The sequence below is a fragment of the Lampris incognitus genome, chromosome 1, assembly GCF_029633865.1.
Source record: "Lampris incognitus isolate fLamInc1 chromosome 1, fLamInc1.hap2, whole genome shotgun sequence".
NCBI classification, from domain to species: Eukaryota; Metazoa; Chordata; class Actinopteri; order Lampriformes; family Lampridae; genus Lampris; species Lampris incognitus.
The window spans coordinates 99,371,842-99,384,713 of NC_079211.1; the positions used below are offsets into that span (position 1 = coordinate 99,371,842).

At 46.0% G+C, this 12,872-nt stretch overlaps 1 protein-coding gene across 1 annotated transcript in view; it reads right to left on the reverse strand.

Moving 5' to 3' along the window:
* The window catches only part of LOC130125546 (dmX-like protein 1), a 99,789-nt gene extending 98,174 nt beyond the window's left edge, over positions 1-1,615 (reverse strand). Inside the window, exons 1-2 of the mRNA XM_056295134.1 lie at positions 1,383-1,615; positions 370-495 (exon numbers count right to left, since the gene is read on the reverse strand). Of these exons, the coding sequence (XP_056151109.1) occupies positions 370-495; positions 1,383-1,469 (213 nt within the window). The 5' untranslated portion in view covers positions 1,470-1,615. The remainder of the gene's footprint in view (positions 1-369; positions 496-1,382) is intronic.
* Between the last annotated feature and the right edge of the window lie 11,257 nt (positions 1,616-12,872).

The following is a 12,872-nucleotide window of genomic DNA, read 5'->3' on the forward strand; positions in this document are numbered from 1 at the left end:
TAGAATACTCACACACATGCAATGGCAGTCAACACCAAAAATGATTTTCTTTTGTCAATGAATGGAAGATATAAGCTAATTTGTTCTGAGAAGTTTCATAAATAAAAACAATAAAATTGCCCAAACACTGTCATTACAGACTTACAGGGATAGTTCTGATTTTTTTAAGTTTATCCTTTCAGAATGTTATTTGTGTGACATTTCTGCTTTAAAGGATAGTAAGTAGGGGAGGGAGAGGATGATGGAGCAGAGGGTGTAGCTGACGGATTGCATGTCACATAGGATTTAAATCCATATCAGGTTCTAACACTACCAGCACTATGCACATCAGCCTGAAGAGTGGACAGGGTGGACCAGCATTGCTCTTACCTGTCCGCCCTGTAGGGAGCAATCCACACAGCCAACCTGGATGTTGCCATGCTTAGCCCCCGGGATGATCTGCAGACGCTCAAAGTCACTGCCCAAAATCACTACATCACACCCAGAAACATAAGCCTGCACGAGACAAGGAGAAAGAGGGCAGAAGACCAGAATGAGGAGTACACACACCTAGACAGAGGGGACTGTGGGAATTGTCAATTGAACCATATTTAAAGCTTATAAACTCTCAGTGTCACAGCCCCAGATATGCCATCATATAATAGCTGTGGAATACAGGCAAATAAGATTGGGATTTATTGCACAATTTCTCAGGCAGTGATCCTTCACACTAGCTGTGATTCACTGTGACTGCCAGAGATCTTGCCTTTGCCTCCTTCATAAAAGGACAGGGGACCAGAAATAGTTGTGCTATCGATCTACTCAATGAGAGACACCATGAGAACAGTATCAGATTCTGTCTGGTATGAGGCCATGTTTTGCAAAGTCAGTCATTGAGGCTAGAGTCATATTGCAGCAGAATACCATTCCCAAAGTTTTTTTTTTTTTAACCTAGAGTCTCCTGCACTATCAGTACTGATCTCGGACCTAGAATAATGTACCCTGTTTATGTTCAGAATAGTATTATACCGTTATGATAATACCACAAACTAAATCCAAAAGGTAAAAGATCAGCATACCTGCTGCTAGATCTAGTAATATAACCATACACCATTCATCTAAAGCATCCTAAGTGTATATCTTTTAAGAATGGGTATCCTCACTGAGAAATAACCCCTAAACCTTTTAAGTGCTAATGCCAGGCTCTCCCCATTGAAAAACACTGCAAAACATCAACACTGCATAATAACTCCTACATACCCAACTTCACTTGGTTAGGAATATACCAGTACTCCCCGCCAAACAAGTTTATTCTCTATTTCTGCCAGAAGACAAAGGTTTGGATGTACAAATGCCCCAAAGTGAGTGGGAGGGAAATAGTTCTAGAGCTTGAAATATCTTACTGTGAATGGCACATTGTTGACGCTCCCTACAGAGAAACAATTGTCCCCAGGATTGACAGCCCCTGTGAGGACCTGATGGAGATTCATCGCTGTGGTTTATAGCTCCCTTTTGTTATCTTTCCCTCTTCACAACCCCTTCATGATGCAGGTGAGATTCACGGGAAGCCAGTGTAATGTCATCGTCATCTTGGTCATTAGTAACCTGTAATTTCACAGCATCCCTGCAGATTTCCTGGATGGGAGGTAATGGCAACATAAACAGAGAGAGAGAATTTAGGCTAAATAAACTTCAAACCTTAAGTGGAGACATAAACAAAACATAACATTGACTGAAGGATACTGACTGTTAATTGATTTTACACTCAACACTAGTAACATCGTCATGAAGGAAACAGCAGACGACCTGGACATAGCCTTTACAGTAATTTACATTTGATCAAGTCCCTACAGTATACTGAGGGTTAATGGGGTTCTTAACCCCCCCCCCCCCAGGACAAAGATCAAGACTAAGAAATTTCAAAGTCTCATCCTGGCATCCACACATGAAAACATAAATACAACTGACATAAGCATAACTAAAGAAATAAAAATGTTAAACAAATTTGGCTCACAGGCACATAGTTTAAGAGGGTATAGCAGTGTCAAAGCTGTTCTCATCTGGTTGGCCTGTGTCCTCACATAAGGTGTGTGCAGTAAATCATTTCAGCTGACTAATTTTAGGATTATCAGGATGAACTTGTCTTGTAACCCTCTATAATTTAAAAACAAATTCAAATTTGTATCTAAAAAGCAGCTTTACATCTATAAATGTTTACAGATGTGTTTGTGTTGGTAATCCATCATTGCTGACTGGATATGAGCTACGTAATAATCGTGGGAGTGGTTTACATGAAAACAACCTAGAATTACCAGACAGACAGACTTTGGATCAGGTTCCGCATATTGTCCAGGTGAACATGGCAAAACACGGCATCCGCATTTACCATATCCAAGAATTCAGATAAGAGCCTTCATTCATCCCTATAAAGAAATTGAATAAAATCCTCTTTTGGGCTGTCAGCTAGTGTGGCACCTCTGGAACAGACTGACCTAAATATGTTGCTCAAGAATTCTTTTGACAAGTAGCAGCAGCATGTGAATCAAACCTGGGTCCTCCACTTGGACCTTACCAACCATTTTAGCCACACCACTGCCTTCTGGTACGAATGTGAAAACACAATGGCACTGGCGCATATTTTGATGTAGACGCAAAGCAGCAGCATTTGTTAACTATAGGGTGAATCACTTTCAATTACAACTGTAGAAGCTGCGAACGGAACTCAAACCTGGTTGGGTAGATGGAAAGCCATTAGCCACGGCAGACGGTCAAGCCGACAACACTATCACAGTCCTCGAAGAGAGGCTGCAAAATACAGGCCTATCTTATCTCTTTGAACCAGCAGTTGGCATGTAAAATAGCTGACATTATTTCAATGCCCATAACCAGTTATTTCAATGAGAGAAGGTCGGGACACGTCAGTGAACGAACTGGGTCATAACGGCCGCCGTCTTGGCAGCTGCGGGCTTTCATCGCAGAACCGGGCTGCAGAAACAAATGAGGGGCGACCGGGACCACCGAGAGCCATGCAGAAAAGTCCGACCAAGGCAGGGTCCGCGAAACTATCCGCCACTCGGTCGGCACCGTAGCTCGGACGCGTACGACCCGCAGTCAAGAGTGGGCGGTCAGCAAGGCGAAGCCCCGATGACGCCACATGACGCCGTCTCCTACTTAGCAGAAGTGTTAAACAGGGGGCCCTAAGGTGGCCTACTTTTAAGCGGTTTCGCCGGCTGACACAGTGCACCGGCAGCTACCGTGGCCGAGTTAATATTCTACCCTGTCGTCGCGTCAACTCATGTGACGGCGATCGATACCGCCCGAGTAAAAAGGGGACATAACCGCGGCACAGCTGGTTAAAGTTGGGGAGTGTGTGTGAGCCATTCGGGGCTACTTGCGCTGGTCAAGCGTCCCGTTAGACGACACCGAACACGTTGTCAACTGGCACCGCCAAGCGCCCCGGGTCGTCAGGCTAGCATAGCCGTCACTTTTAGCCAAGGCGCCCGCGGCAGCGTCCCCACGAAACACTGGCCATTACAACTAAACGCCATATAACAGTTATAAACACACACAAAAAAACGCTACTCACATCGTACGGTTCCTTCGTAATCGTACCCCCCCCCCGCCCCGGGTTGTTGTAACGCTGTCAAACCGGGTGTTCCCTTTCTCTGTTTTGACGAGCCCAGCCGGGACTCTTCGCAAGCTAGCTAGCGTTAGCGACGACGGCTAAAGCTAGCTAGGCGACCGAACTTAGCTTTAGGGTGGGCTGAGCGCTAAACGGCGTCAGACGCTCGGGGCTCGGCCATCTCTTCCTCCTTACGAGACGAAACGACGGCTCACGCCCGGAACGCGGACCGCGCGAGGGAGTCGATAGCTTTGCCGATAGTTAGGAAACGGACGCATCATGAGAGGAGGCTTTTCCTCGGCGTCGAAGACGGGTCACGACGACGGCTGTTTGGCTACAAGGAATTGTGGTCCTTGTAGTTACAACGTGACGGCTGCCGACGCGTTCTGATTGGCAGGCGCGGTAATTGGCCCACCACCTGCGGTCACACGCTTAAACTGACTCGGTTGAGGCAGTCGTTGCACGCATGCGTCGCGCCCCCCCCCCAGCGGCTATCAATCTACACGTTGCCTATTATGAGAGGACTGTCGTTAAGCAGGGCCTCCAGCTAGTGGCCTCCAACCGTACAGCTGCTCAGTGCATGCCGAGGAGGTGGTGAAGTGCAGAAATGTCCAGAAAAATGTTGATAGTTGAAAAATCTGTTTTGAGGTACTTCACCATAAGTGAGTCAACTTTCAGGTGCACTAAGCTTCTTCTTCTTCTTTTTTTCTTTTTTTTTTTGCAGGGACTGTCGTTAAGCAGGGCCACCAGCTAGTGGCCTCCAGCTGTACTGCTGCTCAGTGCATGCCGAGGAGGTGGTGAAGTGCAGAAATGTCCAGAAAAATGTTGATAGTTGAAAAATCTGTTTTAAGGCACTTCACCATAAGTGAGTCAACTTTCAGGTGCGCTAAGCTTCTTCTTCTTTTTCTTTTTTTTTTTTGCAGGGACTGTCGTTAAGCAGGGCCTCCAGCTAGTGGCCTCCAGCCGTAGAGCTGCTCAGTGCATGCCGAGGAGGTGGTGAAGTGCAGAAATGTCCAGAAAAATGTTGACAGTTGAAACATCTGTTTTGAGGCACTTCACCATAAGTGAGTCAACTTTCAGGTGCACTAAGCTTCTTCTTCTTCTTTTTTTTGTTGTTGCAGGGACCGTCGTTAAGCAGGGCCTCCAGCTAGTGGCCTCCAGCCGTAGAGCTGCTCAGTGCATGCCGAGGAGGTGGTGAAGTGCAGAAATGTCCAGAAAAATGTTGATAGTTGAAAAATCTGTTTTGAGGCACTTCACCATAAGTGAGTCAACTTTCAGGTGCACTAAGCTTCTTCTTCTTCTTTTTTTTTTTTTTGCAGGGACTGTCGTTAAGCAGGGCCACCAGCTAGTGGCCTCCAGCCGTAGAGCTGCTCAGTGCATGCCGAGGAGGTGGTGAAGTGCAGAAATGTCCAGAAAAATGTTGATAGTTGAAAAATCTGTTTTAAGGCACTTCACCATAAGTGAGTCAACGAGTTAACTTTCAGGTGCACTAAGCTTCTTCTTCTTTTTTCTTTTTTTTTGCAGAATATCACAACAGCTCACTATTGTCTATGGTCGTATAAACAGTGTGACTTTTCATGCAACAGTGTGAGTGATTATAGCCATTGCGACGCTTGCTGTAGTTTTTAGATAACGCCGCCCTCAGGTGAGTTTATGAGGTAGGCGAGAGGTCGAGTGAGTTGTTTTATGATGTGCAACCTGCAACACAAAACTGTCGAGACGTATACTTGAATTCTTTTCTGGCTGAACCTGACTGTTCAATGTCCTTAATCTGCTTAACCGTGATTTTAGCAGAGTGGTTCATTGGAGCCACCATCACCAACGCCGGTGAAAATGTCATCTCCTGCTATTGCTTTTGCAAGCAACAACAACAAAAAAAGAAAGTTCCCCGGTGTCAAACGAAGAAGTTTACTATTTTACATCCAAGTCTAATTTAAGTTTTATTTTCCAGAACAAAGATCAAAATCAACCTTTCATTCCTCAGTGACAGATGACTTCTGCTGCCCCCAAAACATTTTGCAACGACAGGTTTCATTGTGTTTTGAGCAGGGGTACTTGCCTCAGACTTGAACATTTAGGTCGGTGTCTGTTCCAAAGGTGATACCAGCTTAATATGACCAAGACAGTCTGTGATGCCGACGGTCCCTTCCTTAGAACTGTTGCTGTGTTTAATCAGTTCTTGCCATGATGATCGTTATCGCTCACAGGAATCCTCCCTAGACCCCTGTAGAACTACCTTACAAACCTGCTACTGTATGCATTTATTATCAGGGTGTTTGCTGTTGCTCAAACACTTAGCATAACCTGCAACATTTACAATGTTTGCGCACCTCTGCTCAGCCTTGGTCTGTGCACACTACGACACATCTTAGCCTCAAGAACTGTCTCCCATATGAAAATGAAGTGAAACTCACTTTATTGGCATTGTATTCTTACAATGAATGTGTTCTCTGCATTTAGCCCATCCTATTGTATAGGAGCAGGGGGCAGCTGCAGCACCCAGGGATCAACTCCAGTTCTCCTTTCCATTGCCTTGGTAAGATTAACCCGCACGCGCATGACTTTTTGATGGTGAGAGGGAACCAGAGCACCCAGAAGAAACCCATGCAGACACAGAGAGAACATGCAAACTCCACACGGAAAGGACCTTGGACGGCCCGTGGTTCAAACCCAGGGCCTTCTTGCTGTGAAGCAGCACTGGGCCATCGTGCTGCCCTTTCTTTCACTCTCCCTCTTTTTTTTAAAGATATTCTATAATGCTTTTAGTTATGTTACGTAGAAGTGTAAAGGCCTCATGATATACCAATTCAATGCACCACTAGACATTCTTTGCACTTATTGTACTGTATGTGTGTGTGTGTGTGTGTGTGTGTGTGTGTGTGTGTGTGTGTGTGTGTGTGTGTGATGCTGAGTTGTGTTTGTGTCATGGCCGTTTCAGTGTATACGCCCACTTAGGTTTGGCTCTCCTGAGCTTTTGTAAACATGTACATGGGAGCGGGCCTGTATCTGAACATTGTGTGCATGGATGTGACACGTTTGCCTATTGGATTTTTTCACTGCCCAATTACCTTGGTGAGAAATATCCAGGCAATCGATACTATGACATGAACAGCGATGAAACAGTAGAGTCCCTTCATTGAGTTTCTTCTGTCATACAATCGCATCTATTAAGCATAGCGTATCAAATCGCCTACATGAAGCTGTGCAGATTAGCTTGTGTGCTTGTGTTTGTCTACGTGTGCGTGTACCCCTCTAACGTGTGGTGTGATCCTCGGTCAACAGCCTCTTTATTAATCTCAGTGAGCTCAGCACTGCCTGACATTCTGCTTGCCCTCCACGGTAATGGGGAAAAAAGCTGTGGAAGTGAAGGGGAGGGCACTTCAAGCCCAATTAAAGGGTTTGGAGAAAAATGGGACGGACATTCTCCCCATGAATAATTGAAATGGCTGACATGTCACCGACATTACACATTCTTTTCCATTGCAGTCGGGTGACAGTGGAGGCGAAATTGTTGACTTCCCCCATCGGGAAGTAGGTCACGACGTTATTAAAGATGCACCTCCTGCCTCATAGTGTATCCATGCTAAATATTACATTGTACATACTTTTCAGTATTGACAGGTACATGCATTAATACTGTATTAGGGCATTTTAAACTCTTGCTCTCATTCATGTGCACATATCCTCGCATGCTCATTCACATGCCAACACGCACACGCGTGAGCGCGCACACACATACTAACAAACACAGACTATAAATTAAGTATACACATCTATCACAAACATAATGACAAGTCCAGTCTCTTTCTCTATCAAGTGTATTTTTGAACAGCCGTTGGTGACGAGAGTGCTGTATAATTCACAGGTACAGCAAAAACAAAGGGCTGTAGGTGAACAGATTGCACAAGGTGATGTCAGGTGACGTCAGATGATGGTGTCAGGTGATGTCAGATGATGGTGTCATGTGATGTCAGGTAATGATGTCATGTGATGTCAGGTAAGGATGTCAGGTGATGTCAAGTGATGATGTCAGGTGATGTCAGGTAATGATGTCAAGTGATGTCAGGTAATGATGTCAGGTGATGTCAGGTAATGATGTCAGGTGATGTCAAGTGATGATGTCAGGTGATGTCAAGTGATGGTGTCGTGATGTCAGGTAATGATGTCATGTGATGTCAGGTAATGATGTCAGGTGATGTCAGGTAATGATGTCAGGTGATGTCAAGTGATGGTGTCATTTGATGTCAGGTAATGATGTCAGGTGATGTCAAGTGATGATGTCAGGTGATGTCAGGTAATGATGCCAGGTGATGTCAGGTGAGCCGCGAAGGATCTTGTTTTTCACCGATTTTCAATTCTCTGCCTTTCAAATCACAGGCCTCGGACAGAATGAAAAAAAAGGGAAGTAGAAAGAACAGTAATCGTGAATACAGAATAAAAAAAGTGGAAGAACATAGAGAATAGGGAAATTGAGGGTACTTTAACGTTGGAACATGTCTCAGCTGTTTGTTTTTTCTTGCTGATTGTATGTAGCACGGTTTACACGGCATGTGGCGCAGTGGTTAGTGCGGTCGCCTCACAGCAAGAAGGTCCTGGGTTCGAGCCCCGGGGTGCTCCAGCGCTGGGGGTCGTCCCGGACTCCCGGGTCGTCCTCTGTGGTGGAGTTTGCATGTTCTCCCCGTGTCTGCGTGGGTTTCCTCCGGGTGCTCCAGTTTCCTCCCATAGTCCAAAGACACGTAGGTCAGGGGAATCAGCCATACTAAATTGTCCCTAGGTGTGAATGTGTGTGTGTGTGTGTGTGTGTGTGGGCCCTGTGGTGGACTGGCGGCCTGTCCAGGGTGTCTCCCCGCCTGCCGCCCAATGACTGCTGGGATAGGCTCCAGCATCCCCACGGCCCTGAGAGCAGGATAAGGGGTTTGGATAATGGATGGATGGATGAATTAATGTAGCACAAACATGAGCCAATGTCCCATCATGGCAGGCAGGACAAAAACACTTGATGGTGAATAACAGACAGAAAATCTCAAAGTATAACGTGAATGGCTTTCATTGGTAGCAGGTGACGGGAGTTTTGACGCCCTACCCAGAAATTGTCAGAACATTTTTACATTGATATACTTTTTACAATGGTTTTTGGACACATACTTTATCAAGCACTGTACACTCACAGACCGAGTAGTTTTTGTGTTTCATGTTCAAATTTTTTTTTTGGAGTGCATTATTTGTAATAGAATATACAAGCTAATGCTGTTGAACGTGTAGCCGCTGTATTATTTATGGAGTCAATCTTTACCTCTGACAACATCTGCCTTAGTGCTTGCCTGCATTGGATAGAAGCTTACATTACCCAGAGTTCAGAAGTGCACACAGCTGAAAGGTCAAAGGGGCCACAAGTATATTTGTGCTTTCCATTCTAGTTCCCCGTGACTACTTGAATTACACAATAGGTGGAGTCGTTTGCCAGAAACAGTCAACTACATATTTTTTTTAAAAAGTTGCATGAGCTAAAAAGGGGGGAGGGGGAGTGTGTCTTTGTGGGTATTTTGTTCATGTAAAGTATAGGCGAGAACAGCATCCAGAGGATTTTTTTTTCTGTCTTGTTGTCACTGCAAAGTGATGGATGGTGCGCCTACGTTGGCACTGCGGTGGACCGGTGACCTTTTCCAGATGTCTTCGTGCCCTCCAGCCAAGTATGCTGAGATAGGCCTTGGCCCCCTGGGACCCCAAACAGAAGCAAGGAGGCATAAAAGAACAGATGGATGGATTGAAGGAAGGAAGGATGGATGGATGGATAGATAGAAGAATCTGCAACTTGTGATTTAATATCATTTAATTGAATTGAATGTTACAATGATATATATATATATATATATATATATATATATATATATATATATATATATATATATATACTGCTCAAAAAAATAAAGGGAACACCTAAAAACACAATATAGACCTCGATGAATGAAATATTTCAGCTGAAAATCTTTATTTATTAGACAGAGGAATGTGTTAAGAGCAAAATAACTTAAGAATGATCAATGGAAATCAAAATCATTAGCCAGTTAAGGTCTGGATTCAGAATCATACTCAAAATCAAAGTGGAAAATGAGAACATAGGCTGATCCAACTTCTGTGGAAATTCTTCAAGACGATTCAAAATGAGGCTCAGTAGTGTGTGTGGCCTCCACGTGCCTGTATGCACTCCCTACAACGTCTGGGCATGCTCCTGATGAGACGACGGATGGTCTCCTGAGGGATCTCCTCCCAGACCTGGATCAGGGCATCGGTCAACTCCTGGACAGTCTGTGGTGCGACATCGCGTTGGCGGATGGTACGAGACATGATGTCCCAGAGGTGCTCGATTGGATTCAGGTCTGGGGAACGTGCAGGCCAGTCCATAGCATCAATGCCCTCGACATACAGAAACTGCTGACACACTCTGGCCACATGAGGACGAGCATTGTCATGCATGAGCAGGAACCCAGGGCCCACTGCACCAGCATATGGTCTGACAATGGGTCTGAGGATCTCATCCCGGTACCTAATGGCAGTCATGGCACCTCTGGCTAGCACGTAGAGGTCTGTGCGGCCCTCCAAGGATATGCCTCCCCAGACCATCACTGACCCACCGCCAAACCGGTCATGCTGGAGGATGTTGCAGGCAGCAGAACGTTCTCCACAGCGTCTCCAGACTCTCTCACGTCTGTCACATGGGTTCAGTGTGAACCTGCTCTCATCTGTGAAGAGCACAGGGCGCCAATGGCGAATCCGCCAACCAAGATGTTCTCTGGCAAAGGTCAATCAGGCTGCACGGTGTTGGGCTGTGAGCACAGGCCCCAATTGTGGACGTCGGGCCCTCATACCATCCTCATGCATTCTGTTTCTCACTGTTTGAGCAGAAACCTGCACATTAGTGGCCTGTTGAAGGTCGTTTTGTAGGGCTCCGGCAGTGCTCCTCCTGTTCCTCCTTGCACAAAGGACCAGATAGCGGTCCTGCTGCGGGGTTGTTGTCCTCCTGCGGCCCCCTCCACGTCTCCTGGTGTACTGGCCTGTCTCCTGGTACCTCCTCCATGCTCTGGAGACTGTGCTGGGAGACACATCAAATCTTCTTGCCACAGCACGCATTGATGTGCCATCCTGGATGAGCTGCACTACCTGAGCAACTTCTGTAGGTTGCAGATACCGCCTCATGCCACCTCTGGTGGTGCGGGCACTAGCAAAATGAACAACTAACCAAAGATCGACCAGAAAAGATGAGGACAGGCAAATGGTCTGTGGCCACCACCTGCAAATCCATTCCTGTTATAGGGGTTGTCTTGCAAATTGTCTAATTTCCACCTGGTGGAAATTAGACAATTTACCAAAAGGTGAAATTGATTCACAAATCAGTGTTGCTTCCTAACTGGACAGGTTGATATCTCAAAAGTGTGACTGACTTGGAGCTACATTGCATTGCTTATGTGTTCCCTTTATTTTTTTGAGCAGTGTATATATATATATATATAAAGTAGATGAAGATTTGAATGACTATATATATATATATGGAAAAAAATATACACATATCAGAATCAGAATCAGAATACTTTATTTATCCCCAAGGATGAATTGAGTATATTGATATATAATTGATATATATAGTTGATATATATATTCAAATTGAGTATACAGACACACACACACACACACACACACACACACACACACACACACACCTTATATTTCACATGTTGATATAAGTGATATAGAAATCTAAAACAATCACAAAAAGAAACAAGCCAGCCAACAACATTTTATAAAAAAAGATGTACTTGTTATAATGGGGAAAAGAAGACTTGGTGACAGAAATCCTGTGAAATGAATACATATGTATGTCTTCATTTCACCTACAGCGTGTGTGTGTGTGTGTGTGTGTGTGTGTGTGTGTGTGTGTGTGTGTGTGTGTGTGTACAAAAGTCCCTTAGTGCCTTTTCGTACTGATTATGTGTGAGCTCACTGCTCACACCCTTGATGCGACTACATGGCAAAGAACACTCCTTACACAAATAAACAATTACCCAGCACTGCCGCTTTGCAACGCCTCCTTGCATGTCACACAGCGGACGCAAGAGGGCAGCATTGACACGCCGCAGTTCGGTGGCCGAGGTGAACCACGGCGGCGCAGCGTGTCCGCCCTACCGACGACCGCCTCGCGGCACTGCGGCTCACGGTGGGCGGCGAGGGGCGCACGGAAAAGCCAAAGTGATTAGAAAATTAGCAATAATTGAATCCGGTGTCTATAGACTCTTTAGCGAGGGCACCCATTAGGCCCGACCCGCGCAGTTTAAGGCTATTTGAGATCATACCCGCGTCACGTGTCTGATGATCAACTTTGGCTCTGCCTCAGCAGATAATGTGATCTCTTGGCCCAATATCGCCCTGGAAGGTTGAACCGGCCCCTCTTGATGCATAATCCATGACTTTTTATCCCCCCCCCCGAAATAAGAGTCGTGCCTTTGAAGTGCTCTGCGGTGTTATTATACTGTGGCTTGACGAGTAATAATGTTGATGTCTTGTATGAGCTGTAATTACTGGATCTGGAGGTAGGAGGGCGATGCCAAAAGGGGCTTGCAGTTTCAGTGTGGCCGTGCTTTGATGTTTTTTTTGGGGGGGGGGGTGAGGAGGCGAAGCGAGGCAGCTTTTCCACAAGAGAATATCCACAAAGCGCTGAACTTTGTCTGACTAGACGTGGGGGAGGGGGGGACACACACGAATACCAAACCATAATGACGCATAATGACCGAATAAAACAACCGTTCTTTTGAGGAGTTGACCCCCTGCACCCCCCCTCTCCTCCCCCCTCCCCATTTACCATTTGGATTCAATACTCGTATAATGATAAGTGATTTCATTTCGGGCTAATTATCGTCCTCCTTTAAACACTCGTCAGATGATGAGCTTCCATTTCGGTGTGTGTGTGAAACTGCGCGCAGCGGGCTCATTGGTTTGTCTTGCGTCTGGCAAGCCTGCCCGGCTGACAGTGTTTTGGCGGTGGCCGTCTCTGGTGGACCCTTTGTCTTTCCAGTCCACCTCCCCTCGTCCTCCTCTGTGCTGTCATTTCAACACCGTCACTGCTTCCTGCACGAACGTAACGAGCGAGAGCGTCCTTGGCTGTGAACAGTGTTGAGTCACCTGGACATGCGTGCGCGCGAGAGCGAGCGCGAGCGAGAGCGAGCGAGAGAGAGAGAGAATATCTGCACTACATGAGCGCTTGCGTTTATGTCTGCGTCAG